The sequence below is a fragment of the Pleurodeles waltl genome, chromosome 11 (assembly GCF_031143425.1).
Source record: "Pleurodeles waltl isolate 20211129_DDA chromosome 11, aPleWal1.hap1.20221129, whole genome shotgun sequence".
NCBI lineage: Eukaryota > Metazoa > Chordata > Amphibia > Caudata > Salamandridae > Pleurodeles > Pleurodeles waltl.
The window spans coordinates 334,319,801-334,346,212 of NC_090450.1; the positions used below are offsets into that span (position 1 = coordinate 334,319,801).

The 26,412-nt window shown below is 47.6% G+C and overlaps 1 protein-coding gene across 1 annotated transcript in view; it reads right to left on the reverse strand.

Moving 5' to 3' along the window:
* The window catches only part of RNF168 (ring finger protein 168), a 160,503-nt gene that overhangs the window by 53,212 nt on the left and 80,879 nt on the right, over nt 1–26,412 (reverse strand). Inside the window, exon 5 of the mRNA XM_069213617.1 lies at nt 333–463. Coding sequence (XP_069069718.1) covers nt 333–463 — 131 coding nt within the window. The remainder of the gene's footprint in view (nt 1–332; nt 464–26,412) is intronic.

Genomic DNA, 26,412 nt, shown 5'->3' on the forward strand with positions numbered 1-26,412 from the left:
GTTGGAAATGCTATAACAAAGGAACCACATCTTAAGACAATGGTTTAAGAGTCTGCAAGAGAAACAATATTCAGAAAGAGTTTACCGACATGCAAGCACAGCAGCAAACTACAAGGACTGCAAAAACTGAACACTAGGAACTGAACACAAGATTAAAAAGCTGAATGGAAGAGGCCTGACATTTAGAAAATTACAACTCCTTGCTCTATCAACAGACAGAAGGCAAAGGAGGAGGAAGCTGCTGAGCACTAGATGTGTTACACAGCTACTCAGTCTCCAATTTTTAACTGAGTGGTTAGCAAATATTCTTTTATCTCCAAAATAAGTCTCACCTTTGTATATCTCCAGAATGCTTTGTTTGTTTTTTTGTTTCCCGACAGGACTTAGATGATGAAGCCCTGGCAGAATTGGAGACAGGAGAGCACCTTTCAGGAGACCTGCAGCTGGACTCTCCACTGGAAGCCTAAAAGGAAGGAAAACAATAAGTAGAGGTATTCAAACTCCCGTCCTAAATTACTTTTTCAGTACACAGTGGTCTTAATATCAGCAGTACTAAATTTGATATTTTACCATATTCAGTTTAGGAACTAAAGTATTTGCCATATTAAGAATATAAGCACATTGTAATAGAGAAAGGAGAACCTGCCAATGGTTGGAAAGAATTTACAGAATACATCTAGTGCCACTGTCTCAAATTTCCTCAGTGGAGGCTGTGATGGATTAATTAAGGGGCAACTCTTCTTAACCTAAGTGCACCAACTGTAATTAAAGAAACAGTTACTTTACCTTTGCCAACTATATTTCTGAGTGAAGCATAATATTCCTGCAGATTTCACATCTTATGAATACTCCTTCAATGTTTCTCACCAGTCCAGAAAACATTTCCTCAGCAATGACCCTCAAGCAAAGCCTGGTGGCCCTACATGGCTCCAGCTACAACTGTTTCCAGACGTGACCTGAATGAGTATTTTAGGCACCAACTGACATCAGTTTCTAATATTTATCCCCTGCCCTATCGAAGGATGGAGGGGACGGAAAGAGCCATGACAGCAACAAATACACCATATACACGCCAACAACCTTGGGATCCTAATCTTCACGCCACTAGCTCATTGGGAAGGAGGTAGGGGGGTGGGGAATCCGAGAGAAGATTATGTATCTACCAGTATGAAAAATCACCTGTCAGCATCTATTCATAGCATGTCATGCTGTAGATTCACACGATTTGCATAAAGCTAAAATCTAGTGTTGAAAATGTTTTCTTTGGAGAAATTAATTTGTGTCACAACCTGCCCCAGAAATTCCTCCCTTAGTTATGCGGAAGGGCACCAACACCATACAGTGAGTGAGAGTAGTATGGATTGGTGAGTCAAAAAAGTATGGTGAACATGTGCAATTGTAAAGGAAGTTATTTAGTAAATGACAAAATTTCTGTGATCAGAGCCACATGCATCTGGGACAGAGGGCGGGAGCATGTGAATCTACAGCACTACACTCTACAAACAGAAGCTTATACCTTAACATATCCTGTTCGTAGCATGCCTTGCTGTAGATACACGTTCTGTACTAACTGTAAAGCAATACCCTCTACAAGTGGTGTCTGTAGACGATGTTGATGTCTCAAATAGTGTCTTGAGTACCATACTGGGAACCACTGCCTGTCGTCACAGTCAAATATCCACAAAATGTTTAGTGAAGGTGTATGGGTTTGACCACGTAGCTGCATTGCATTTATCAGCTAATTAGATATTGGCCAGAAAAGCCACAGTTGCTGCATTTAGTATGTAGCGTGCAGAGCTCCTTTAGCTTTACGATAGCAAGTTTGGATAAACCTGACTTTACCTGGCAATGCCTGCTTTGGAGATGGGCTGGCCCTTGTGGGGTTTAGCAAAGGCTATGAACAACTGGTCAGTTTTGCAAAATGGCTTGGTCCTGTCAATACATTACACTTATTTTAAAATGTATTTATTGATTTTGTAGAGTAAATGGAACAAAGGACAACATTTCGTACCAGATATATCAGAGACTATTCCAGATGGAGTGTTAAAGCTGCAGTATGAGCTGGGGTTGGTGCGGAGAACTTAGTTAACTTTGGAGTCAGCAATGTTGCACGCATCCCTGGCTGCTGATTACAAAATATAGGATCTACTGGCCAATCCAAGTGCATGGGAAGGGATCCATAATCTAGGCACATGCCACAAGTTGCTATGCAAGTACCAGTAGTAGGGCCATCAGTCTTCCCAGAGCGCGAAGAACAGACAAAGTACCCCAGAATCATAGTATGTGGTGCATATGAGAGACTAAAGTCAATCATCTCAACCAGTGTTTCAGCCTCCTCAATCCAGAAGGATCAAATGTGGACAGGCCCAAGCAACGTCAGAAACTCTGCAGAGTTGGTGGAGCATTGAGCCCAGATCCAGGAGCACTAAGTGTCTATTTGTTTAAGCCGATACGAGTCGCAATATACTCATTTAATTAAATTAAATTGTATAAGCCTATTTCTGTTTAATGGAGACCTGCTTTTTCTGTTCACAGCAATGCTTCCACACTTTCTGAGAGAAAAGGAACCTAACTAAACCACCCAACTTTCCTCGGGATCATTCACTGCAGAAGGAAGAAGCTCCTTGGTCATCCTACACAGACAAGAGACCAGTTCCTATTATTAGACAAAAGGCACTTTTGTGGCTGTGGAAATAACTCACAAAGTTTGTGGGGGAACTCTGGACATTGAGTCGCAGAAGCAGCATCATCATGAAGTTTCAGTAAGAGAAGATGTCAGGTGTGTTAGTCTCACTGAAAGACTTAGATTGACCTAGTGTGAGAAGACACTATCAGAGAACAACTGGATAATCGTGAGAATACTAACACATAGTAATACAGCACATGCAGCCTACTTAATTGCTGGGGTTAGGAACAGGTTTTCCAAGTGGCAGAGTTGGGAAATAAATCAGTGTCAGCCTCTTGCACCTTACTAAGAACCACATCGCCAAGCTAGTACAGCACACAGATTCAATATATTTAGTGGATCATAGTAGTGAAACCACTATCTGGTCTCTCGCAAGCCAAAGGTGAGGGGCAGGACATTTAGGAGAAATACAGTAAATGGCATAGTAAGCCTGTGCCACAAGGTAATAATACTCGGGATCTGAAAATGGCAAATCCAACCCTCTCATAAGCTCTGGTGAGCCTCACCTAACGTGAGGTGCCCTAACTTCCTATATAAACTCTGGGAAGGATGACTCAAAGCCCTCCATGCAAGTTTTAAACATTGGTATGTGGGGAAAAAAAAGGGCAGAATGTTCCAGGTTTGGCATGTATGCGGATATTACTGCAAAATGGAGCTGTATGAAGTGTAGACGAGACATTTTTGCAGGTGGCGCAAATATCATATGATGCCTTGGACTGCAGATTTTAGGGGTTCCACATTTTGGGGTCAATAATGAACACGTCTTGTCCACCTTCCTCAATGATAGGTCTACATGACTTTAGTAGATGTCCATGCATTCTTGTGGGAAACGTAGGTAGCCAAACTCTAGGACCTCAGGAGCCTAATCACTAGATTGAGCGGTTTGAGGTCTGGATTGGCCTCAACTCCTGGTGAGAAGGTCTAGCCAAGTGGAAAGATTCTCGTGGCGGGGGACTGACAAGTCTAGGAGTATCATGTATTAGTGCTATCTGGCCCAGGTGTGTGCTGCGAGGGGAAAAAAAAAAAGTCTGAGAAGTTTGCCATATCTGGACGACAAATGGAAGGAGTGAGGGAGGTAGTAAAACAGACACAAAGATTCCTTACAATTTCATCCATAGTGCATTGCACATGAACTGTGGGTACCTGGGGCCAAAGTTTGGGAGTTTTGTGTTTTTAAGGCGGCAAGTAGATCTATGTGTGGCGTGCCTCAGTGCTGAAATTAGTGAAAAGGGACCTGCACGTGGAGCTCCCACTCATGGACTTGTTTGTGCATTCTGCTGAGAAAGTCGGCCAGTTTGTTGTCCACCCATGAGAAGGTACTCAGCAATGAGGTGATTCCGGGGAAGTAGTGGCCAATATCAGGTCTTTTGTGCCAGTAGTGACATGGGAGAGAGAGCAAATACTGCGTTTCTGGAGGTAGTACATGACTCATATTATCTGTTTTGATTAGCACTACCTTGGGTGGCTCACAGCACAGCAAGGCACACGGAGCAAGGAGCGAGGCAACAAGGCAGCGGGTGTCACCAGGACGTTGGTGGGTCGTGAGTCAAGGTGAGGCGTGGTGGCTGCTTGGCTGCGCTGACCACTGCCCCAGTACTTCTGCATTTGCCTTGCCCGGCCAGGCCCTTGGCTCAGGCTCCAGGAGCAAGTGGTTCAAAGCGGTCATCAAGGGCTGCTCTGTCCCCCTGTAGAGAGCCCCCCGTCAGATCGGAAGTGGCAGGGGGGAGGAAGAGGGAGTGTGGGGTACGGCCTGTGGTGCTCAGGCCCCTTCTGCCACTTATCCACTGGCAGTTGTTGCTGCCATAGTCATAGCCACAGCAACAGCCACAGCCCTTTCTCATTACGGGTCCCAGGGCCACCCGGGCCCGAATCAAAGACCCAGGACTAATATTTGAGTGCAGTGCGGTTAAGTCCAGCAGCGTGGGTGCAGCGGGAGTGCAACTTAAGGGCTTTAGGCCGCAGCCACGTTCTGTACAGAAGCGGCCGGCGTTAGGCTGGTGTGGTTTGTGCTTAAGGAAAGTCTGCCAAGCTCCCCCTCAACTCACCTCTTCATGGTACAGGCACCATCACAAGGCCTATTTTCCCAGCCCAGCCGAGCCTAGTTCAGCTGCTTGGTCACCCATTAACCAGCAACCAGTAAACATCAATTGCCATAGCAGGTTAAGAGCCAAGGAGTAAGGATGCCACTAACTAAGGGGAAGAGAAAGGCGGCAAAAAGGCTAAGGTAAAGCACCCGAGGCTTGCAGGGCAATCTGATCCAATGGGCCAGCCAAATGACTATCACCAGTCTAATTGCAGCTGAGAAAGCTGACAACAACTCGTGCAAACTCAACTCAAGCAAACCGGCTGGACAATACAAGAAAGAGGGGTACCAAATTACTGACTTTTGGTTATCCAAGCTGGTGAACAAATGTACCTCAGCTTCTATCACCACTCAGACAGACCCCCAGCACCCGAACATCTCAGAGGCAGCCGTCGCAGCAACAGAGAGGTGGAAAGCTCCCCCCACCCCCAAAAAGACTGACAGGGTAAACCTCTGTAGCACCCCAAGTGCCCCCCCCCCCAATAATAGAATAAGGGCGGAAGTACACTCTGGTAATAAACAGAACTCTTTCTATTCCCTGAATCTCAAGAACTGGAGCCAGAACTACCCTTTAACATCTCCACAGGTGCCACTGCAGGTGCCATTAGCACCACAACCATCGCAATCATCAGTGAATCCGCAGGAACGGGTATCACTTACAGCACAATGCATGATCCACCACTAATCGATCCTTCTGAACTTTCCGACTCCCATGTCTCAGTACCCTCAACAGAGATGGGGGCCTCCTTGTCCATCTCAAATATCATGCAAGGAGAAAGGGATGGGAGGGGGGTAAGGGAGTCTAGCTAGCCCAACGCCCACCCCGAATCAGAGTACTATCAGCTGTAGCTGATTGGAGGAGACAGTGGCCCATTCCTCCTCCAACTCCTGGAGTTCCAGTGTCTGCAGTTAAACAGGAGCTGGCAACTGGTATGGTGCTGGGTCAATCAGTGGAGGCCAAAGCTTCAGCAGCTTCTTTGTTGGATGTTCCATCTAAAGAGGCCCGGACGGCTTTTGAGGAGGCTGGGGCCTCCTGGCAAGCCATGCTCACAACCATGGATACCATGTCCACGGCGATCTATTATAAAGCAGACAAAAAGGAAACCCAGGTGGACCTACTTAACGTCTTGGCAGTACATATTGTGAGCACTGATAAGAAACTTCAAGGTTTGAATGACCTCATTAGAAGGGCTCAGACCCAGAGCAACTGGGATGGAATAGCAGTGCAGAGGGAGATCATTAATTCCAACTTCCTGGAAGTAGACTCCAATACCAACTAGAACATTGCGCAAGGGTGCTGTGGTGACAACACTGAGCGAGCAGCGCTTGATCACAGAGTATCTAACCAATCTTCCACAATAATTGAGCACAGTCATGTCCTGCAACATGTTGTACTGGCTAACATCCGGCCGACCCAGACAGGGTACAACATACAAAACTAATCTGAAATCACAGACATCAAAATGCCCGCTGGGAGCACATTTTCTTTCGCATTCCTAGGCTTTGAGTAATCAAACTCTTTTTCATTCCCCAGTACAATTCAATTGGAACCTTTGACATTTTAAGCAGAGGATCGGTCATCAGGATCATTAATGAAATTCGGCCCCTTTAACCATATCACTATGGCCAAGCTGCAGTCAGTGGAGTTTGTCCCGCACCCGTGCAATCGGGACAAAGAGGCAACTCTTACATCCTGGGATTCTCCAGATATTGGCGTTCAAATCCGGTCTCATTAAGACACATTTTGCTCATGGGCATTACACTATTAACACAAGAACCCTGCCAATATCCTAGCCCTTTGCTCCCGGGAACTGTGAAGGAGGCATTAGTGTTGAAAGGAGCAGTTGGAGTTGAGAAGTCCCAAAGCAGATGTGAAAATGTAACCATAGTAAGAAACCTAAGCTTGCTTGATCAGGGGCGCAGCCATCAAGTATTCATCGGCAGGCCCACAATCAGGAACCAGGTAGAGCCACAGCCCACCAAGGCACACCACACCAATTGGTTCTGACGCTAGAGTTTGGGAAACCTCCACTGAGGATCACTTACACATATGCACTTGGAATTGCCATGGACTGAAACAATTGGTCGCGGATAAAGCAACACTGAAGTTCTTACAGACATTTGATATAACAATGCCCGAGGAAACATGGTGCACAGAGCCCATTCAAATCTCTGGCTATGTTGGCCGGGATGTCCAGCAGTTAAGCTCCAAAATTTCGGGGACTCGAATGGCGGTCTCAACCACACTATGCTCAACCAAGATCAGCTCGGCTATCAAACAAATCGATCTTGGAATCGACTGGCTGCTGCCAATTCAGTTGGACCCCCAAGAGCCATCAGGGACTATGAACTCACTACTGTTAACCAATGTTTACATACACCCGAACAAAGAGTTGAACAGCGAAAATGTTGAAACTCTTTTCAGCATCCTTAAAATATTGATGAGGCTGTATAAGGAGGCCACTCATATTCTGTCTGGTGACTTCAATGTGGACCTGAGCAAAAGCCACCCAAGACGGGAAAAAACATTATGGCCCATATCTAAATAACTGGCTTGAAAAACTGGGACTAAGTCACTTGAAGACGCACTCAAGGGGAGATTTTTCTTCACCGGTAACCTTTTCAAATGGAGCTACGAAATCAACAACTGACTTTACGCTAATAAATGATGCAACACTGCCACTCGTTGCTACCTACAATATAGTTGCACGCCCAGAAAGCGACCACTTTCCTCAAGCCATACAGCTAAAACGGGCATGCAAGCGATTACCAAATACAAATATCATCATTGCCGCTCCGGGTACCGACAACATAAAGAAGTTAAAATGGCAAAGGCAAGGCATTGTGTACATTGTGGCGAGGGGTTATTTGATGAGCTTAAAAAGGAATTTGAAAATCAGGAAGGTACTGTTTTGCATCCAGGAGCCCGGGTTAAGGCTTGGAAGCACTTATGTGACTCACTACTATATACATTTCCTAATAAATCATCCAGTTTAAGCTCTGCAGTTGTAAAGGAAAAGCAAAAAGCTGTCACCGAAGAGCAGCCATGGTACAATAGAGCCTTGAGCAATTTAAAAAAACAAGTTTCACGCAAATATAAAAAAGTGGCTAAGGCAAAAACACATATGAAGAAGACCTCCGATAATTAAATGCTTCTGAAATTGAGATTACAATACAAGAAGGCCTGCTGGAAGGAAAAAAGGCAGAACTACGAAGACCTGTGGGGCAAGCTCTTGATGTCCAACAAAACGAAGAACAATAGTTAATTCTGGCAATTGGTGAAAGGGCTGGTACATGGGAAACGATGGCATTCTAACGCAGGCATAGATGCTGCCTCTTGGGAAGCCCATGTTTTGGCACTATACTCCAGCACAAATGGAGGTAGAAGGGGACCAACAATCGGGAGCACTTCAAGGCAGTCTGATTTCATCTTTAGTGTCAAGACAAAGGCAGACCCTGACCAAGTAGATGTCATCAAGGATAATGATATCGGCCAACTAATTGGCATCATAAAGAAGCTAAAAATGGCAGGAGCAGCAGGACAGAATGGTATTCCCAACGCCCCATTAAAAGGTGATGCAACATACTGGGCCTACTATCTGGCACTCCTTTTCAACGACCTCCATGGCTCCAAGACGCTTCCAGACACCTGGAAAGACAGCATATTCTGTCGTGACTGACATTGAAGCTAAGCTTTATGCATCATGTTTGCTGTCACAACTATCGTATTGGGTCCAAGAGAGACAACTCTTACCACAAAGTCAGACTGGCTTCAGAGCTGGCTTGGGAACCTCAACCAACGTGACTGAATTGGCCTTGTTAGGCTTAAAGTCCAGATACAAGAAAAGTCAGTTATTTGCCTGTTTCATCGACCTTAAGTCAGCGTTCAATCGGGTCCCTAGAGTCTGTCTGTGGGAAAAGCTGGGGTTTACCCAGCTGCTCGTTGACCGCAATGAGAGAACTATACACAGGTACCCAGACGCAAGTTAAGATTGGAGCAGGCAGCCATGTCACCTACCTTAAACGGTCTAAAGCAAGGATGTGTTTTAGCCCCCATGCTCTCTAATTTATACCTAGCCGATCTTGCTGAGGCCCTCTCCTTGATATCAAACCATCTGCCAACCCTGGCTCAGAATACAGTTGCATGGCTACAGTATGCAGATGACATCGTGCTTCTTAGTTAAACTCCACTCGGCCTGTAGCGTAGTATTAATACCCTTACTGGTTACATCACCAAACAAGGTTTAGAACTGAACCGGATCAAAACCAAAGTTGTGAGTCAGACCAGTGGTTTCAAAACAGTAAATCTGACTCACGGTTCATTGTTGGAACCCAGGTGGAGGTCGTTGCTGCCTACAAATATCAAGGCTTCATAGCATCTGTCCTTCAAACCTCAGCCGGTTGCTGTTCAAGCAAAAGCACAAGCCCTGACACATGGATTCAAGACACTAAAACAAAAACTGAGCTGTCCATCATACAATCATCTGCTCTCAGTTATGACAGCACGGTTAATGCAAACAGTCACTTATGAAGCCGAGACAACGATGGGCAAAGAAACAGCAGTTTTTAATCAAATTAAAACAAAGGCCTACAAAGCTGTGTTCCAGACCCCTAATTCAGCTTCACCAGCTCAGGTTTGCCTAGAATTTGGGTTAAAAAATATATATATTCCAGATCAAGAATTCGTATGTAAAACTCTGCTGGCGACTGCGAGCAGCAGAAATAGGATCAATAAGCAACCTATGCTGGCTTGAAATCAAGGGACAACAGCGCCGCAATATCATAGGTTCATGGGGAAACCATCTAAATATCTCAATAAAGGACTTGGGCCTGGACACTGTCTGGGGCATGAGCTTGAGCAAAGGGAAGTTTTACCGGATAGTCCATGCCGCAACCTGGTCACTGTCACTCATCACTGATAAGAACATACTTGCCAAAAGACGACATGCCTGGGTGGCATTACCTTCATACAAAGTTCTCAGACCCCAGGAATATCTATCAGCTTTTTTTAGGCAAACGCTGAAACGACAATGCTTTTGCACTTTGGGTCGATTGCCACCAAAGATATGGTTCCCTCCTGGAAACAGCAATCCAGGTCGGAAGCGTGTCGTCTTTGTGGGGACAAACTAGAGGTCCTTGTGCATCTTTTTGTGTATGTCCAGCACTGCTGGAGTAAAGGAAAATACTTTTGAAACACACCTTTGTAGCCCTTGGCATATGTTCTTGCAGACCAGCTGTTATCAGCTGGCTAAGCGGCTCTTCAATTTATTTTGCCTGCAGGGGGACGGAAGTTTATGGTGCAGGCGTGTAAATCTCTGTCAAATACGGCCGAATCAGTAGCTGAAAAGTCTGCCATTGATAGGGGTGTCACTGTCCTACATCCAGTACAAGGTGTAACCAAGCACCACCAGACTTTGGGATGATAGTCAATGCTGTATTGACATTGTAAAATTAAGATCAGAATCGAGGTTTCGTCCCCAACTCTCTGTTTTAAGTTTCAAGAAAACCAGGCGGGGCAAACCCACCCAGCCGTTTGTAATCGCCTGTTCTAACTGTATTAATGCATACATGTTTATGTATTTATAGCTCACAAATGTGATGCATTGAATTGATGTTGGTTTTAATTAACTATGCTAATAAAATCTACATCAGTCTGGAGGGGAAGGAAGGCTTTAAGGGTGAGTTGTATTGCAAGGAGCTAGAGGTAGTTGACATGATACCCATATTGAGGAGAAGCCCACCATGCATCTCCAATCATGTTCTACATGCACCACCCAGCGGCCTGAGTAGTCTGTGTGGTGATGGTGACTTGAGGAATGAGGTCCAAGTAAATGTTTGTCCTGCAATAGTTTGGCAGTTCCACCACTGCAGAGAAAGACGATGCTAGCATTTACCAATACTAGACCTTCCCACTTCCCATCCACTTGTGACCACTGTGCTTGGAAGCACTGTTGTAGCGGATGCATGTGGAGCCGGGCCTGAGGTACTATGGTGATGCAGGAAGCCATCACCCCCTGTAGGTGCATAAAGGTTCCGACAGAGTTGACGATTTGGAGGAAAAAAAAGAGTAAGAGCTGCAGGAGGACTAATAACCTTTGTGGTTTAGGGTATGCTTTGCCTCGTAGTACAGCAACAAAAAAGGCTGGACTTTGAAGGGGTTGTAGGTGGGATTCAGTGGCATTTACTGTGAACCAGAGGCTGTGTAGGAGTGAGCAAGCAGCTTGGGTATCTGCTAGGCAAAAGTGCTTACCTGTACCCTTTATCAGCCAATCATCGAGGTAGGGGGAAACACTGATGTGTTGGGTGGCAGGTTGTATGAGGATATGAAGCGCTGGGTGGCAGGATGTATGAGGATATGAAAGTAGGTGCCTTTGAGGTCTAATACTGCCATGTAATCACCTTGTTGAAGCAGAAAGATTACATCCAGAAGCATTACCAAATGGATATGTTTGGAGAGGAAGTAGTGATTCAGTGGCTTGAGGGAGCAGTCCTTCTTGAGGATGGGGAAGTTTAGAGTAAATGCCGTTGCGCCCTGCTGTTGAGGTGGCATCGGTTCTATTGCCCCATTTTGGAGGAACATTGGTATCTCTGCAAAAGGGTGTGATGACCACTGCTGAGGGTATAGCTACAGGGTGGGGTGTTGAGAAGGGGAGTGAAGTTCTAGGCAGACAAGGTACAGAACCTCGTAACACTCACTCATCTGATTTGATTTCCTGTCAGCAGGAAAGGAAATTCTTCAATCTACACTTTCAAGGTGTTGTGTGACTTTGGGGTATGAGCTGTAGGCAATCTTTTGGGGTGGAGGCCTCTTTCCCAGAACCTCCTTTGCCCATGCTACTGTTGCCCCTATAGGCACCCCTAGGGTACCCTAATGCTGTATGCAGATGGCAGGAGTTCTGCTACTTCTGGTTTGGGGGAAGGAGCTTTGGAGCTGCCCTCCCAAGCGGACTCCAAAAGGAGGGCATCCATGGCTTTTAATGTGTCTGTGTTCTTTTTGATTTTTTCTAACATCTGATCAAACTGTGGCCTGAACAGATGTCTTCCACTGAAGGGCAGGTTGAACAGATGTTTCCTGACCTCCAGCTTGAAGCTTGAGATATGGAGACATGCATGTCGCCTGATGAGGACACGGGTGTTCATGCTCCAGGATTCGGAGTCCGTGGCATCAAGAGTGCAGCGGATAGTGGGTGAGACTTGTCATACCAGAAAAGGGGACAAACTGAAATTGGCTATCTTCCAGTGGGTAGTGGCCACTACTGCTACCCTCTTCCCTGAAGCATCCAGCCTATTGCTCTCTATCAGATGGAGGAGTGAGGAAGCCCACTTGTTTGTTGTATGGACAACAAGGGAGTCCGGTAGGACATCTCCCTGGATGTAGGTTGTGTAGTTGGGGGAAAGGCTTATTTTTTTTTTTTTTTGCTACTATGGTGTTACCACCCTGGCCTTGATGGCCTACTTAGAGATGTCAGGGGCTGATTTTATCTTGCCCTTCAACATTGGGAGAACTGGGCAGTCTCCCGAACTTGGATATTGTTCATTGAGGAATGCATGTACAGTTTGACAAAAATGACTGCCCTTTGGATCACATCTTGGTACAACGTAGCGTCACCTGGGGGAGATGCCCCAAAACAATAATGATCCACGTTTGGATCCTCCAGACGGCTGACACACTAGTCAGCCCATGGGTCATCTGTAGGCAGCAGGTTGAATAATATATTGCCTCTTAGGCTTCGGGCATCAAGATGGCGGTCGCACTCCGAGTGCTCCGGACCCTCCGGCATCCGCCTGAGGAAGCCGCCAACCCTGGTTCTGCTCCGCGTTCTCGGCTGCCCCTGTGGGCTCCCTGACTGGCGGTGACCCAGGCGAGCTGCGGGGCACTGCGCGGCAGTGTCCGCACACCTACAAAAGATCGAGCCGACTTCTCGGCTAAGATGGCGGCGGGAGATGGAGCCCCCCATTGCGTCCCAAGCCGTGGTGCGGAATCCCGGGCCGGGCACGCCAGAAAAGGAAGACAGTGAGGAAGCCTGCGGAGACTGGTGACGCGGCCCGGCGTGTGGGTCTCCATGCAGGCCCGGCGAGTTGGTGGAGGGGGCGGCCGGCTGAGGGAGCCCCGACTGCTGCGGAACGGCCCTATGAACTTCTGGGACCGGTCGGAGCGGAGTCCCGGACGAGTGGAGGCAACCGCCCTGGGGGCAGAGAGTCTCCCCGAGTCGCGTGGACGGGAGTGCGGTGCCCGGGGGCAGAGAAGGAGGTGAGGAGGAAGATCGAGCCCCGCCTGAAGTGGAGCCGGCGGAGGCTGGCCTGACGCGCGGGAGGACAGCCGGGCGCCGCAAGACAACGTTGGGCCGCGAGAGGCCTTGGGGCCCCTCCCCCACCGCCGGACAGCACTGGGGAGAAGGTACCCGGACAGCTGCGGGAAGGCTGTGATTTGGACCCTGGAGTGAGGAGGCGGCAGACACCCGGGGCCGGGGATAGGCCCTGAGCCACGTGAACTGAGGTGCGGCACCCCTGGGAAGCAGAGGAGGTGGAGAGGAGCGAGCTGGCCTGCCTGTTGCGGTGATGGGCGACGGCTGGCTGATTTGATATGCACGTGCACAAACGGCCCATGAGATGATGACTGGGCCCTCCTGGGCGCCACAAGAAAATAGCTAGCGGGCTGTGGGAAGCCCTGGAGTCCCCCCCTGCCACCGGTCAGTGACGGGTTGTTCAGCTGGGTGGTGGTGAGAGGAGGGACGACTCGCCTGCCCCCCCTCTCCCAGGCTGGGTGAGCGGCCGGGTCTCCTGGGGGCTGAGGAGAGCGCTGACGCACCAGAGCGGCGTGGGAGAGGTGTAGTGGCGGACCGGCTACCGGTGAATTCAAGCCACAGGTAACAACGGGTGCGCAGGCCCTGCTTTCAAAGAGCCCCTTGGAGGAGCAAACATTAGCTGCAGTTTCTGTGGGTGAGGGGCACCTGACCGAACCGGCCTGAGGAGCTTGCCACGGGCCGGACGGGGCAGAATTGGCCACCCCCTGGCTCCGGGGGGACTGTTTGGGACCCGACGCTTTGCCTGGAGGCGCTGTCCTGACGGGTTGGAGGGTGGACCCTGCAACTGTTGGCCCACTGCACAGCCTCACCGGTTAGTGGCCTCCCCTGGGGTTGCCTGGTTGACACAGGGTTCCCTCCGAGGGAGACCCTCTCTGGGAGTCGGTGAGTGTAAGGAGCCACGGCGTAACCAGGACCCTATTGCGCAAGCTACGTGGCACAGTAGATGCCCACCCTGACCCCTCGAGGTGTTATGGGAAAGGTCAGAGCGACTAGGCAGCCATCGGCTTCCCAACAGAAAATCTATCAATTTACCACGCCAGCGGCCTCCCGGAGTGACTGAGACACGGCCTCCGGAGGTCCCGCCCCTGACGGAGTGAACGCTATCCTTCAGGCAATCCAGTCATCGGAACTGGCCGTGGAGACCAAGATTGGGGAAGTGCGAGAGGATATGGGCCTCATAAGGCAAGACCTTAGAAACGCAGTGGGCTGAATCAATGAAGTGGAGGGCCGCGTCTCTCGGACTGAGGACAATCTGGCCGATCTCAGGACCAAGGTAGCCCAACTGCAAACCCGAATTGGCGAATTACACCGTCACGCCAAAGCGCCGAAAACCGATCCAGGCGTAACAACTTGCGCCTCATTGGTTTTCCGGAAGGAGCAGAAGATAATAAGGCTACCGAGTTCCTGGAGAGCTGGATCAGGTCCTGGATGCCGGAGCGAACTCTCTCACCCTGCTTTGCAATCAAGCAGGCGCACAGGGCCCTGGCTCCGCAGCCCCCTCCAGGCAGCCCCAAAAGGCCAATGATCGCAAGTTTTCTCAACTTCAAGGACCGGGACAACATCCTCAAGGAAGCCAGGCGCTCCGCCAACCTTCACTGGGATAACCACAAAATTTTAATATTCCCTGACTACACTCGAAAGGTCCAAACTCAACGTCGGTCATACGAACAAATCAAGCAAGAACTTAGGGCGATGCAACTCTCATCCATGCTCCTCCTTCCCGTCATCATGGCCGGAAAATCATACTTTTTTGAGTCGCATGAGGAGGCATGGGACTGGCTGACAGAGGAGGGCATTGGGAGCCGGAGGGGCCCTCCCAGCCCGGTGGGGGGTTCCCCGGGACACGGCCCCGTCTCGCGAACGGGCACACGAAGAGGCCGAAGGCACACCAGGTCTCGACGTGGGAGACTAGGGGCCCGACAACCCTATAGATAAGGACATGGGATCAAGAGCCAGCTCCCAGGTGGGTGGACACCACGCAGGCGCTCCAGAGGCCCGAGATCCGGCACAGATGTTGGATGGAGATTGCCTAAGCCAATCCCCTGCACTCTGCTAAACACGGGCTCATGGGCTGACCCGTGACACGCTGGGGACGACCGACGCCGCCCGGCGCTAGCATGTGCGGACTGGAGCAGAGCCATACACACTGTTCAATGTTTTGTTTATCACCCATCACATATGGCTTTAGCTTCCGTCAATTGATTGCATATGATCTGCTTGAATGGAGGGGTCCACCACTCCACTCAAATGACAGTCCCTCTGGCTGTGTTGTTTTGATTGGGTAGTTGGGTGACAGATGCTTCCCCGGTAGAAGTATGGGGTGATGGGGGTTGGGGGTGAGAAGTTTACAGTGGGGATAAGTAATGTTGTTTCAATCAGTTTCCTTTGTTGCTTTTGTAATTCTTTTCCTTGTTTGAGACGGTCGTCCCTGGGCCCACTTACGGGTACCTGACACTCAAGTACATCGACACTGCACACGTGGCCCTCACTGACGCAGGTCCTTTCATGGAATGTTAATGGCCTTCTAGATAAGATCAAGAGGTCTTCAGTGTTCGGCACCCTTCGCAGGTACGCCCCCTCAGTGGTCTTGCCACAGGAGACCCACCTGCTTGGCACCAAGTGTCCTATGATGGCGCAAGGAGGATACGACAAGGTTTACCACTCAGGATTCTCAAGGGGCTCCAGGGGGGTGGCTATTCTACTCCACCGCTCGCTACCCATAGTGGTTACCAGGTCACTTCCGGGTTACCATTCAACCTCGTGTGTGCCTTTGCTCCCCCTACCGGGTTGCCAATTTCTTACTTTCACTCCGCCAGGAGCTGGCGAGCCTTCCCCAGGGATCTACACTAATAGGAGGAGATTTTAACTCCATCCTGGATCCCAGGCTGGACATCTCAGGGAGTATATCCATCAGATGGTCTGGTCGGGCGTCGAGCTTGAGTAGCTGGGCTGAGAGCTTTGGCCTATGTGAGGTTTGGAGAATCTGGCACCCCAGTATGCGACAATATACACACACATCAGCCGCCCACCAGTCGCATGCTAGAATTGACCTCGTGTATATGCCTGCACTAGATATCTCTAACGTCACCGGGGCGGAGATCCTACCCCGTGGGGTTTCAGACCACTCGCCATTGCGGGTCCGACTGGGTGGCGCGGACCCTGCTCGGCACCCGATGTGGCGCTTGAACGTGTGGTACCTACAGGATGACGAATACACCCTCTAGGTCAGAGACCATCTCACCCAGTACTTTGAACAAAATCTATGATCTGTGCGGTCTCCGGGCATAGTATGGGCTGCATGTAAGGCTACTCTCAGGGGCTACTCTACACCAAACATAATCTTCGCATACGGGAACGCAACTCACGAGTGTCGGAGCTGGAAGCCAGGGCGTTGCGGCTTGAGTGCCGAAATGCGGTCACCGCATCAGCCTCCAGTCTGAGGCAACTCACCTTGGTTAGAGAGGAGATTAGACATTTAGTGCTGGAATCCGCGAAACATGCTTGGAGAGCGTTGGCAGCCCGAGTGTACGGCTTGGGAGACAAGAACGGAAAACTGCTACACTGGCTGGCCACGCGACCACTAGCTCACAGAGATATCTCCGAGATCACTGATGAGTCAGGAACACTTGCTAGGGCACCCAGCGACATCGCACAGAGATTTGCCTCCTACTATACACAGTTATATGCGGAGCTTCCCCGGCCACTAGCAGAAAGGGAGTGTCCTCTCCTAAACGACATTGTCCTTCCCAAGGTCTCGCAGGCGACCAGAGAAGGCCTGGACGAGGCCATAAGCCTCACAGAGATCACAGAGGTGATAGCCAAATTGTCATCGGGTATGACGCCTGGCCCAGACGGCTTCCTGGCGGAGCTCTAAGGTAGATGTGGTGATATCCCTTCTGGGATTGACCAAGCCACAATTGTGGTGATCCTCAAGACCCAACCTCCGTCACACAACTGCTTGGCGTATCGACCTATCTCTCTCCTAAACACCGAGATTAAGGTGCTATCGACTATTCTTGCCTCTAGGTTAAAGGAGGCGCTCTCCTAGTTGGTACATCCTGACCAATGCGGATTTATGCCCTTGCGAAGCACCAGACATTGCATTAAGCGGCTGCACGTAGCCCTGGCACACCACGGGGCTCTGACTTGGTCGCCTTTGGCTCTTCTGTTGCTTGACTGCGAGAAAGCCTTCAATACTGTGGACTGGTCCTACCTGGAGCATGTCCTGTTAAGTAATGGAATCAGGACTAAATTCCGTGGTCTCGTGAGGCTACTCTATTCCAACCTGACTGCTCGAATCCAAGTGAACTGAGTGGTCTCTGACCCGGTCCCCATCCGCTGGGGCACTCGTCAGGGATGCCAACCGTCCCCGTTGCTTTTCGCACCTGCGATAGAACCTTTGGTGAAACTATTGCGAGAAGCCCCCCTGATTGAGGGCTGGTCATGGCCTGCGGAACCAGAGGATCGTGCGTCACTATACGCGGACAATGTCCTTATATACTTCTCTAACACGGTCATAAGTGGTCCTCGAATTTTGCAAATCCTAGATCTTTTCTCACAGGCCTCGGGCCTGACCCTGAACCCTGGCAAATCTTTATTAGTTCCCCTGCATCCCTCCAGAGAATGTGTTGAATGGCAACAAAACATCCCAATTCGACGTAATAGCTTTAAGTACCTAGGTGTGCACATAGCCCTGCTACCTGAACTAGCATGGGAACCAAATGTTGCTTCGCTTACTAGGAAAATCAAAGATTACTTCCAGCAATGTCGGAACCTACCCCTCAATCTGCTTGGTAGAATAGCGCTTTACAAAGTGATGATTCTTCCCAGGATCCTCTACTTACTGCAGAACTTCCCATACCCAGTTCCCCGGAAATGGTTCAGGGAGATGGAAACGGTGGCGCATCGGTTTTTACGGCACGGCACTCTTCCAAGACTGGCCCTTATTACTTGCCAAAGAGATGTTTAAGACGGAGGGTTGGGAATGTCCAATCTCTACTTCTATCACCTTGCAATGCACCTGCTCATGATTAATGACTGGCTGGGAGGAGGCTGGACAGACCCTGCATACAGACTGGAGCTCCAAACAATGGGCTACCCCGGGGTCTTCAACGCACTATATGGTGGCCCGGTTCCCCGAGGCGCCCCGGATGTAACTAAGGTGGTCCTGGTGGGTTGGCGTGCGGCCCAGAAAGTGTTGGGTTAGTGGGGCCACCTCACCCAGCAGACCCCACTATGGCAGGGGAGACAGCTGGCATAGGTCTCAGAACTGGAGAGATTCCAGAGATGGGATAGCATTGCGATCCTCACCCTGGGCGACGTCTTGGGTGGGGGTGGGGTGGGGGATGGGGGGGGGAGGGGGGGGGGGGGTCGGGTCACACATGGAATCCTTTGAAGAGCTCCAGGGACTCTATTCACTAAATAGGAGTCAATTTCACAAGTATCTACAGCTTTGTCACGCCCTGCTAGTACATCTTTGAACAGGAGAAAATATTCCAGAATACAGTCACATGGAGGCGAAGGTACTGATGGGCAACTTGGGCAGGGGTGGAGTCTCTCAAATTTACCGATCTCTGATCGCTAATACTACCCCCCCACTTGATGGGCTTTGCCAGAAGTGGGAGGAATGGGTGGGTCCTATGGAAGAGGAGGACTGGAGAGAGGCGTTAATGGCCCCCCCGGACCCTAACCATGGCATCCCAATTTCGACTGTTAAAGACCCTCTACTTGCATACAGCATATTTCATCCCCAAAAGGCTCTTTAAGGCAGGCCTCCGGCCCACAGCTGACTGCCCCCGATGTTCGTGCCCGGACGCTGATTTTTTCCACATGGTTTCGGCTTGCCCAGACATGATGACTTATTGGAGGGCGGTCATGAGGGAGGTCTCGAAAGTCCTGCATACTGTGGTGGAAGCAGCTCCTTTGCCACTCTAGCTGGGGGCCATGGGGAGGTGGGGCTGGGAAGAGCGAACTGTGTCTTCCTGGGAGTGGCCTGCCTGGTGGCCAAGATAGATATTATGGTGGACTGGAAAGCCGGAGTGGCACCGGCACTGGCTAAGTGGAGACGTGGTGTAGACTGGTGTGCACAGCGTGAAAAACTTGTATATGAAGCTAGGGAGTGCCCGAATAAATACAACAAAGTGCGGGGGAGATGGGAGGCTACGTGGAGCACTTAGCTTGTCTGTGATGTCCAGGCTCAGTGGGTGGTGTCACCTCCAGTTGCGAGCTGCGAGAGGGTTCGCTCCTCCACTCCTTACTTCCTTCTTCCTCTTTTACTGAATTGAGTTCACGCTGCATATTATTAATTTTATGTATCCATTGTCTATGGAGCCCATCGGGGCCAATGTTGTGACCGTCTCAAGGTACCAATTGGTGTCATGTTACCTGTATTTTTATTTTATTGTTATGCGTAAAACCAATAAAAGCTCTTTATCAAAAAATATATTGCCTCTTAAAGGTCGACAGAGCCAAAAGGGACTGCCTTCTTGGTAAGAGGAATGGGGCGAACCCTTTTGGTGAGTACGGTGCAATAGAGGTGGTGGTTGTGATGGGGAAGGTGGAAAAAGATGAGTAGGTGCAACATAGGGAAGGGAGCTGGTTGCCTGTCCTTGCGCTCCAAAGCCATCTGTTTCTCAAAAGTTAGTTTTCTCTTCTGAGGCAAAGTCTCCGAAAGTATAGTTGGAAGGAACTTTTTCCAAATTCTCCCCGTTTGAAGATGGATGAAAACTGGTTTTTGCTTTGCATAAAACTCCTCCTGCAGTTTCCTTAGTATAGGCTGCTTCAAGTTGTCAGAGCCTATTCTCAATGGAATCCTCAGTGCCAATGGTGACTTCGGATTTGACAGAGGCCTTGGGACTGACGGTGGTCTCTGTGCCCGAGGACAAAGGTGACTTTGCTTTTGAAGGTGCTCAAGGCTTATGAATAGCCTTAGGGCTTGACAGGTGAACTGGGTTGATGCAGGAAGGAAGGAGTGGTGTTGGCTTTGAAGCCTTTGATCAGTGTTGACCACAGCATGAAGGCAACAGAAACCCAAAGGCTGATTAGGGGTCAGAGTGCTGAATACCCGACCTCCTTGGGGCAGTGCTCTGTCTATGCCTTTGGCATTCTGGGAAGCATGATGTGAGTATCCATGACGACCATACAACCCTTGAGGGGGTCTTTGTTCGAGGACCAGTGTTTGATGAGGTGAGGAGAACCTCCTAATTCTTCTTCACCGTGGAATGAGTCAAGAGGAAAGATTACTGCTAGACTGGGAGATGCTGGATAGGGCGGGATGTCTTAAGTGCTGGCGTACTCCCCTTCCTCAATGTTGAGCGGGTCCGGTTCTCCAAAAATGTCAGCAGGTGTCCGACTTGCAGCTGCATCTTCAATGGACCAACCTTCTCTCTGGTCAAAACCGGTGGACATTCTTCGAGCAGGAGGGGAGACAGGTCTGAGACACTTATGTTTGGAAGAGAGGTTACAAACTTCATGGTAATCAGACCACAAATATTTGGTGAGGCACTGGGGAAACTATGGGAATGGCATTTGCTCTGTGACCACATTCTTGCGTAGAAATCGCCAAAGAGGGCTGGGCATTATTTGTCAGAAGTCGGTCCTGGAGCTTGCTGCTGACAGGAACCTGGGTCAAAACATGGGGGTGTGCCCTAATAACCCCACGATATCTGGGCACCAACATAATATTCCATAAGCATGACCTACTGAAGGGAAAGATGTAAAAGTCACGACCACAGTAAGCACATCAATTACTCACAGATGTAGCTGACCATTACTTGAAGCAAATGAATGTATTCATGTGTGTTAGTATCTGGAATTTGAAATAATGACAACAGCAATTAAAACATTTTAAAAGCCACATGACATAAAACACAGACCAAAACATGTAGTAGTCCACTGGCTGGATGAAAGGCAAATGTATATGATACAATCTTATTCCAGTCTGCCAACTAAGTAAACATCACGTAGCTGTGATCCTTATTTAAAGGACAGTCCACATGGGAGATAGTTCATAGGGTACGCAACCAAGAGGATGTTACCATCCACTGTTTTTAAATGTGAGGCCCAAATGTCAGTCAATATCTCTCTTGCTTAAAGAACTCCTCCAAAAAAGTTTGACGTGTTTCGGCCCCTATCCAATATGGGTCTCTTCAGGAAAATTTCAATTGTTGGTGTACCTTACCATTCAGAGTAATCGGTTTTTGCAATTATTGCATTTATAATGTCCAAAAAGTGGAGGTAGTTCTAGCATATCTCAGGTCCCCCTTTTTGTTTCTTTTGGACAAGTGACCAAGTGATCCGGTAAGTTCAGATCCTTTTTAAATGACAACAAACGCTTCAGTATTCCAAGCGGGTTCAACATTTTCCAATTTCTCTCATTGATGAGCAGCTTTATTGGCCTTGGGACTGTATGTAATAACACAGGTTAAAGGCTCTCCTTTTGGTGTTCCTAAGGGACCAATAGTGTTTCTCTTGGTGTGAACAATGTTCACTTAGATGCTACTTTTAGAAGTTTCTTTGGGTATCCTATGCTTACCAATTTGTTTATCAGAATAGCCAAAGTTTCAAAATAGTCGTCCCTGTTTGTGCAGTTTCTCCTAATACGAAGTTGCCCATTCAGAAGATTTTCATTCAAGTAGCGGGGATGCCCGCTTGAAAAGTGTAACAAAGAATTTTGATATATAGACTTTATGGATAAGCTTACTTTTATGTGTCCATTTCCCATAACCCATAGGTCTAGGAAATTAATTTTCTTAGAATCACTGGTCAAGGCAAATTTAAGGTCAGGTGTACAGTGGTTTAACCACTCATAATGCTGTCAAAATGTTATTAACTTCCCATGTCATGAATAGACCTTCAATGTATCTTAACTATTGAATGAGGTTGGTTCTAAAAGGGTTATAGTTATTGTACACATCTTTGTTCAAAATAACCCATAACTGAGTTTGCCACTTCTGGAGCAAAACTATAGTCCATCACCACTATCTGTAAATATAATTTTTCATTAAGTGTAAAGTAGTTGGTCTTCAAACACAGGGTGTGCTAGGGTTACTAGAAAATCAGTGTGAATATTATGCGGTGCAGGCCTCATATTGAGGGTTGCTCTAATCACTTGAATAGCCTCATCCTGCGGGATGTTTATGTAGAGGGATTGTATGTCAAAAGCTACTAGATATCCTTTCTGTTTGTTAAAGAGGATCCTTTCAATTTATTATTGATATCCATGGAGTACCTCACATAAGCTGGTGTTTTAGTTACAGTTTAGTAAAAACATCTATGTTAGGAGCTACGATTTCAAATATAGAACCGCAGGATTAAATTATTGGCTTCCCAGGGGGATTCACCAGATCTTTATGGATTTTGGGAAGCACATATACGACAAGCGTACTTACAGAAATTCAAATTCGTTGTTACAGATTAAGGCCTGTTTAACTGCCTCCAGGGTAAGTTCTTTAATTTTCTCACATAAATCACGGGTAGGATCTTCTTTAATCAAGCCATAGAGGGCTAGATTATCTAATTAGCGCAATACTTCCTGATCATACTTGGTTCCACCCACTTTGTCTGTTTGCTTAATGACAATTGACTTCTTGTTAGCCAGACTAGATATTGGTATAATCTTCTTTGGTACAATTTTGCTGAAAAACATGTTTCGGTTATTCAGTCGGTCTATTTCCCTTAACACAGTCTTCTAAAAAATGAATACTTCAGGAGGCATGCTATTCGTTGCATGACTAAAAAGGACTAGTTTCTTAGGCCACTGATTGTCCTCCCTGCTATCAGTTCTACCTGAAAAGTATGCTTTCAGTCTTAATTTTACATAAAAATTGTAAGACTTCTGTTTTGGTCTCTACAGGATCTCAAACTGTAACTGGTATAAAAGATAACTCTTTGCTTAAATCCTGGTTTTCAGCTGTGCTGAGTGTATAGCAAGGCAAGGTAAATTGTAAATAGGGATGAGATCAGAATCGAATTAGACTGTCTAGGTCACAGTGGAAGTGTGGAGAAAATTGTCAAAAATCAGAGTCCCAGTATCCTTCTGAACTTGACAGCAGGCGCATTGCCAAATGACAGAGAAGTCATAATGCATGTTGTGACTTGAAATACTTTTTTTTTTTTTTTAAAGAAAAAAAATGCAAATGACAGAGGCCAATTCTAGATGGCAGAAGTAGGCAGTGCATGTGTAGCTACAGCAATACATACTACGAACATTGTTATGGAAGGTAGGGATTATGTTACTTACAATGTAAGTGGCATGTAGTGTATAGATTTACATGCTCTGCAGACTCCTGCGTTCTAGTGTTAGATCCAGATGCGTGCAACTTGTTTTTCTATTCTAAGTCGTCTCTAGTGTCACAAGGTAAAGGGACTCCTCCTCTTAGTGATATTGCACATGGACATCGACCCCTTTGTTAAATTGTTTTCCTGCAGTCAGGTGAGAATGGAGTGTAAGTGCTATGTCCATGCATATAAGAATATAATAAAAGGTACTACAACGGTGACAAGTGTCCGAGAAGGAGGATGGGCGCATGTGAATTTACAGCACTACATGCCATAAACAGATACTTACTTGGTAAGTAACATAATCCATTCAGTGGCATGTGTGGCTGTAGATACACATGCTGTGCATAAACTATAAAGCAGTGCCCTCCAGACAGCAATGGCTAACCTGTGGGTGTGCTTCACGCCAGGCCGGCGCTGCAACGCCTGACGGGGTCCCAGAACGGGAGCTCTTAACCATGTGGGTAAACTAATAACTAATCAGTTTAAATAGGGAGAGGCAAGTGCCTAAATTCAGGCACCGGCACTGGTGGAGAGAAAGAAAAATAAATAAAATTGGTTATTCATCCCAACGAGTCCATCATATTTTTATTCAGTTCAACAAGGAATGAAGACCAAGATTAATAATAACCATGAAAGTCACGAATTGAGTATAATGCTCAATTACTTTAAAAAAGCAAAGAACCACAGAGGACTACGATAATTAAGGTGCCTCTAAATTCGGGTCAACATGTTCTTTGCTTTTTGAAAGTAATTGAGCATTATACTCTATTCGTGACTTTCATGGTTATTTTTAATCTTGGTCTTCATTCCTTGTTAAATTGATTAAAAATGCGATGGACTCGTTGGGATGATTAACCAATTGTACTTATTTTTGTTTCTCTCCACCAGTGCTGGTGCCCGAATTTAGGCACCTGCCTCTCCCTATTTAAACTGATTAGTTATTAGTATACCCACACGTTTAAGAGCTCCCGTTCTGGGAACCCTTCAGGCGTTGCAGCGCCGGCCTGGCGTGGAGCATTCCCGATGATGATGCTAGACATCCAGTGTGATGCTTGAGGGTCTTGTTCCTGAGACATCAGGTCTCCCAGAAACTTCTAGTTTAGTTTGGAACAGTGTACCTTCTGTTTATATCAATTACAGTGGGAGACTGTATACTGGACCAGTAAAAAAAATTCCCGGTCCTCCCCCCCCTTTTTGATTAGTAGATAACCTGTGGATGTTGCAGTTGTCTGAAAAAAATGTAGGTAGCACTGCCTGCCCTACATCTGTTAGTTGGCAAGCCAGTGCATCTACACAGTGGTATTTAGTGAAGATGTGTGGAGTTCACCATGTAGCTCCTTTATAGATCTCAGCTTTTGGCCTATAAAAGCCATTTCACAAGTAGTGTGTGCTCTAAGAGGTGTGGGCAAAGCTATTTTAACTTTGGCTTAATATGTCTGAATGCATTTAACTATCCATCTTGAAAGGCCTGATTTAGCTACAGATTTCCTTGTGTGAGGGGGTAAGAAACAAAAAGTTGTTTGGTTTTATTAAACTCCTATCAATATAATGCATCAAAGCTCTTAACATCTAATGTATGAAGGGCCCTTTTTGCAACAGAGACAGGCTTAGGGGAAAAAAAACTGGTAGTTCAAATGACTGGTTTAGATGGAAAGGCAAAACTCCCTTTAGTAGGAATTGTGGGCTAGTTCTAAGGACTACCTTGTCTCTGTGTATTTCAAAGAAAGGTTCTTCCAAGGTTAATGCTTGGAGCTCACTTACACAGCTAAGTGAAGTGATGGCTACTAAAGAAGCAACCTTCTAAGATATAAATTGGAGAGGGCAGTTATGCAACATTTCAATTGTGGACCCATAAGTCTGGTAAGTACAATGTTAAGATTCCATGTAGGTGTAGGGTAATCCTGGGTAGAATTACTGTTAAGTCCTTCCATGAATGCTTTAATGACTGGTACTTTAAATAATGATAAATGTTTGTTTTGCAAGTAGGTGGCGACTGCGGCCAGGTGCAATCGTATTGAATAGGACGCTAGGCCTGATGTCTGTAAATGAAGTAGACAGCAGACAATATTTTGGACAGTTGCATGGAATTGGCCAATATGTTTACTCTGGTAGTAGAACATTTTCCACTTAGCAGTGTAGAACGCTTTTATGGGTTTAAGGGCTTCTCTGAGAATGGTCAAACATTCTGGTGGGAGATTGAAGTAACTATGACCTCTGAAGCCAAATCATGAGGGTGAGTTATTTTACATTTGGGTGCCAGACTTGTGCGTGGTCCCAAGTGAGAAGATCCTGGTTGAGGGAAAGCTTCTTGTGGGGTACTACAGAAAGGTCTAGCAGTGTGGTGAACCATGGTTGTCAAGCCCAAGTGGGAGCTATCAGAATAAGGGTGAGAGACTTTTGACTGAGCTTCGGAACCACAAACTGAAGAAGTGGGTGAAGTAGAAAAGTGTAGGCAAATATCCCTGACAAATTCATCCATAGAGCATTGCCCGTGGATAGTGGATGTGGGGGCCTGGATGCAAAGTTTGGGTAGCTGCTGTGAATGTGATCTGGGGGACAGGGTCTAGAAACAGCTTTCCTTTTGGTATGTTTTGTGTGTTCCACCACTGCAGAGAGTAATATGTGCGGCTGTCTACCAACACTAGATCTTGTAACTGACCCTGTGACAATGACCATTGACTCGCTAGGTACTCTTGCAGCTGTCGCATATGTAGTCAGACATGTGGCACTACTGCAATACATGATGCCATGATGCCCAAAAGTATCTGGATTTTTCTGACTTATGTGTTGATTGGGCTGAAATTGTAGAATCAGCGTGGAAAGGCTGTAAATCCTGGTCGCATTGGGATAGGCTTGTTTCCGCTGTGTGTTGAGAATAGCCCCTAAATAAGGTTGAACCTGTGAAGGTTGTAGGTGAAACTGTTGTACATTGATTGTGAATCCAAGTTGATGAAGAGGTTTTACAGCGGATTGAGTAGGCTGTAGACCCAACTGACTCATACTGGATTTGATGAGCCAGTCGCCCAGATATGGGAAGACATGAACACTGTCTGTTG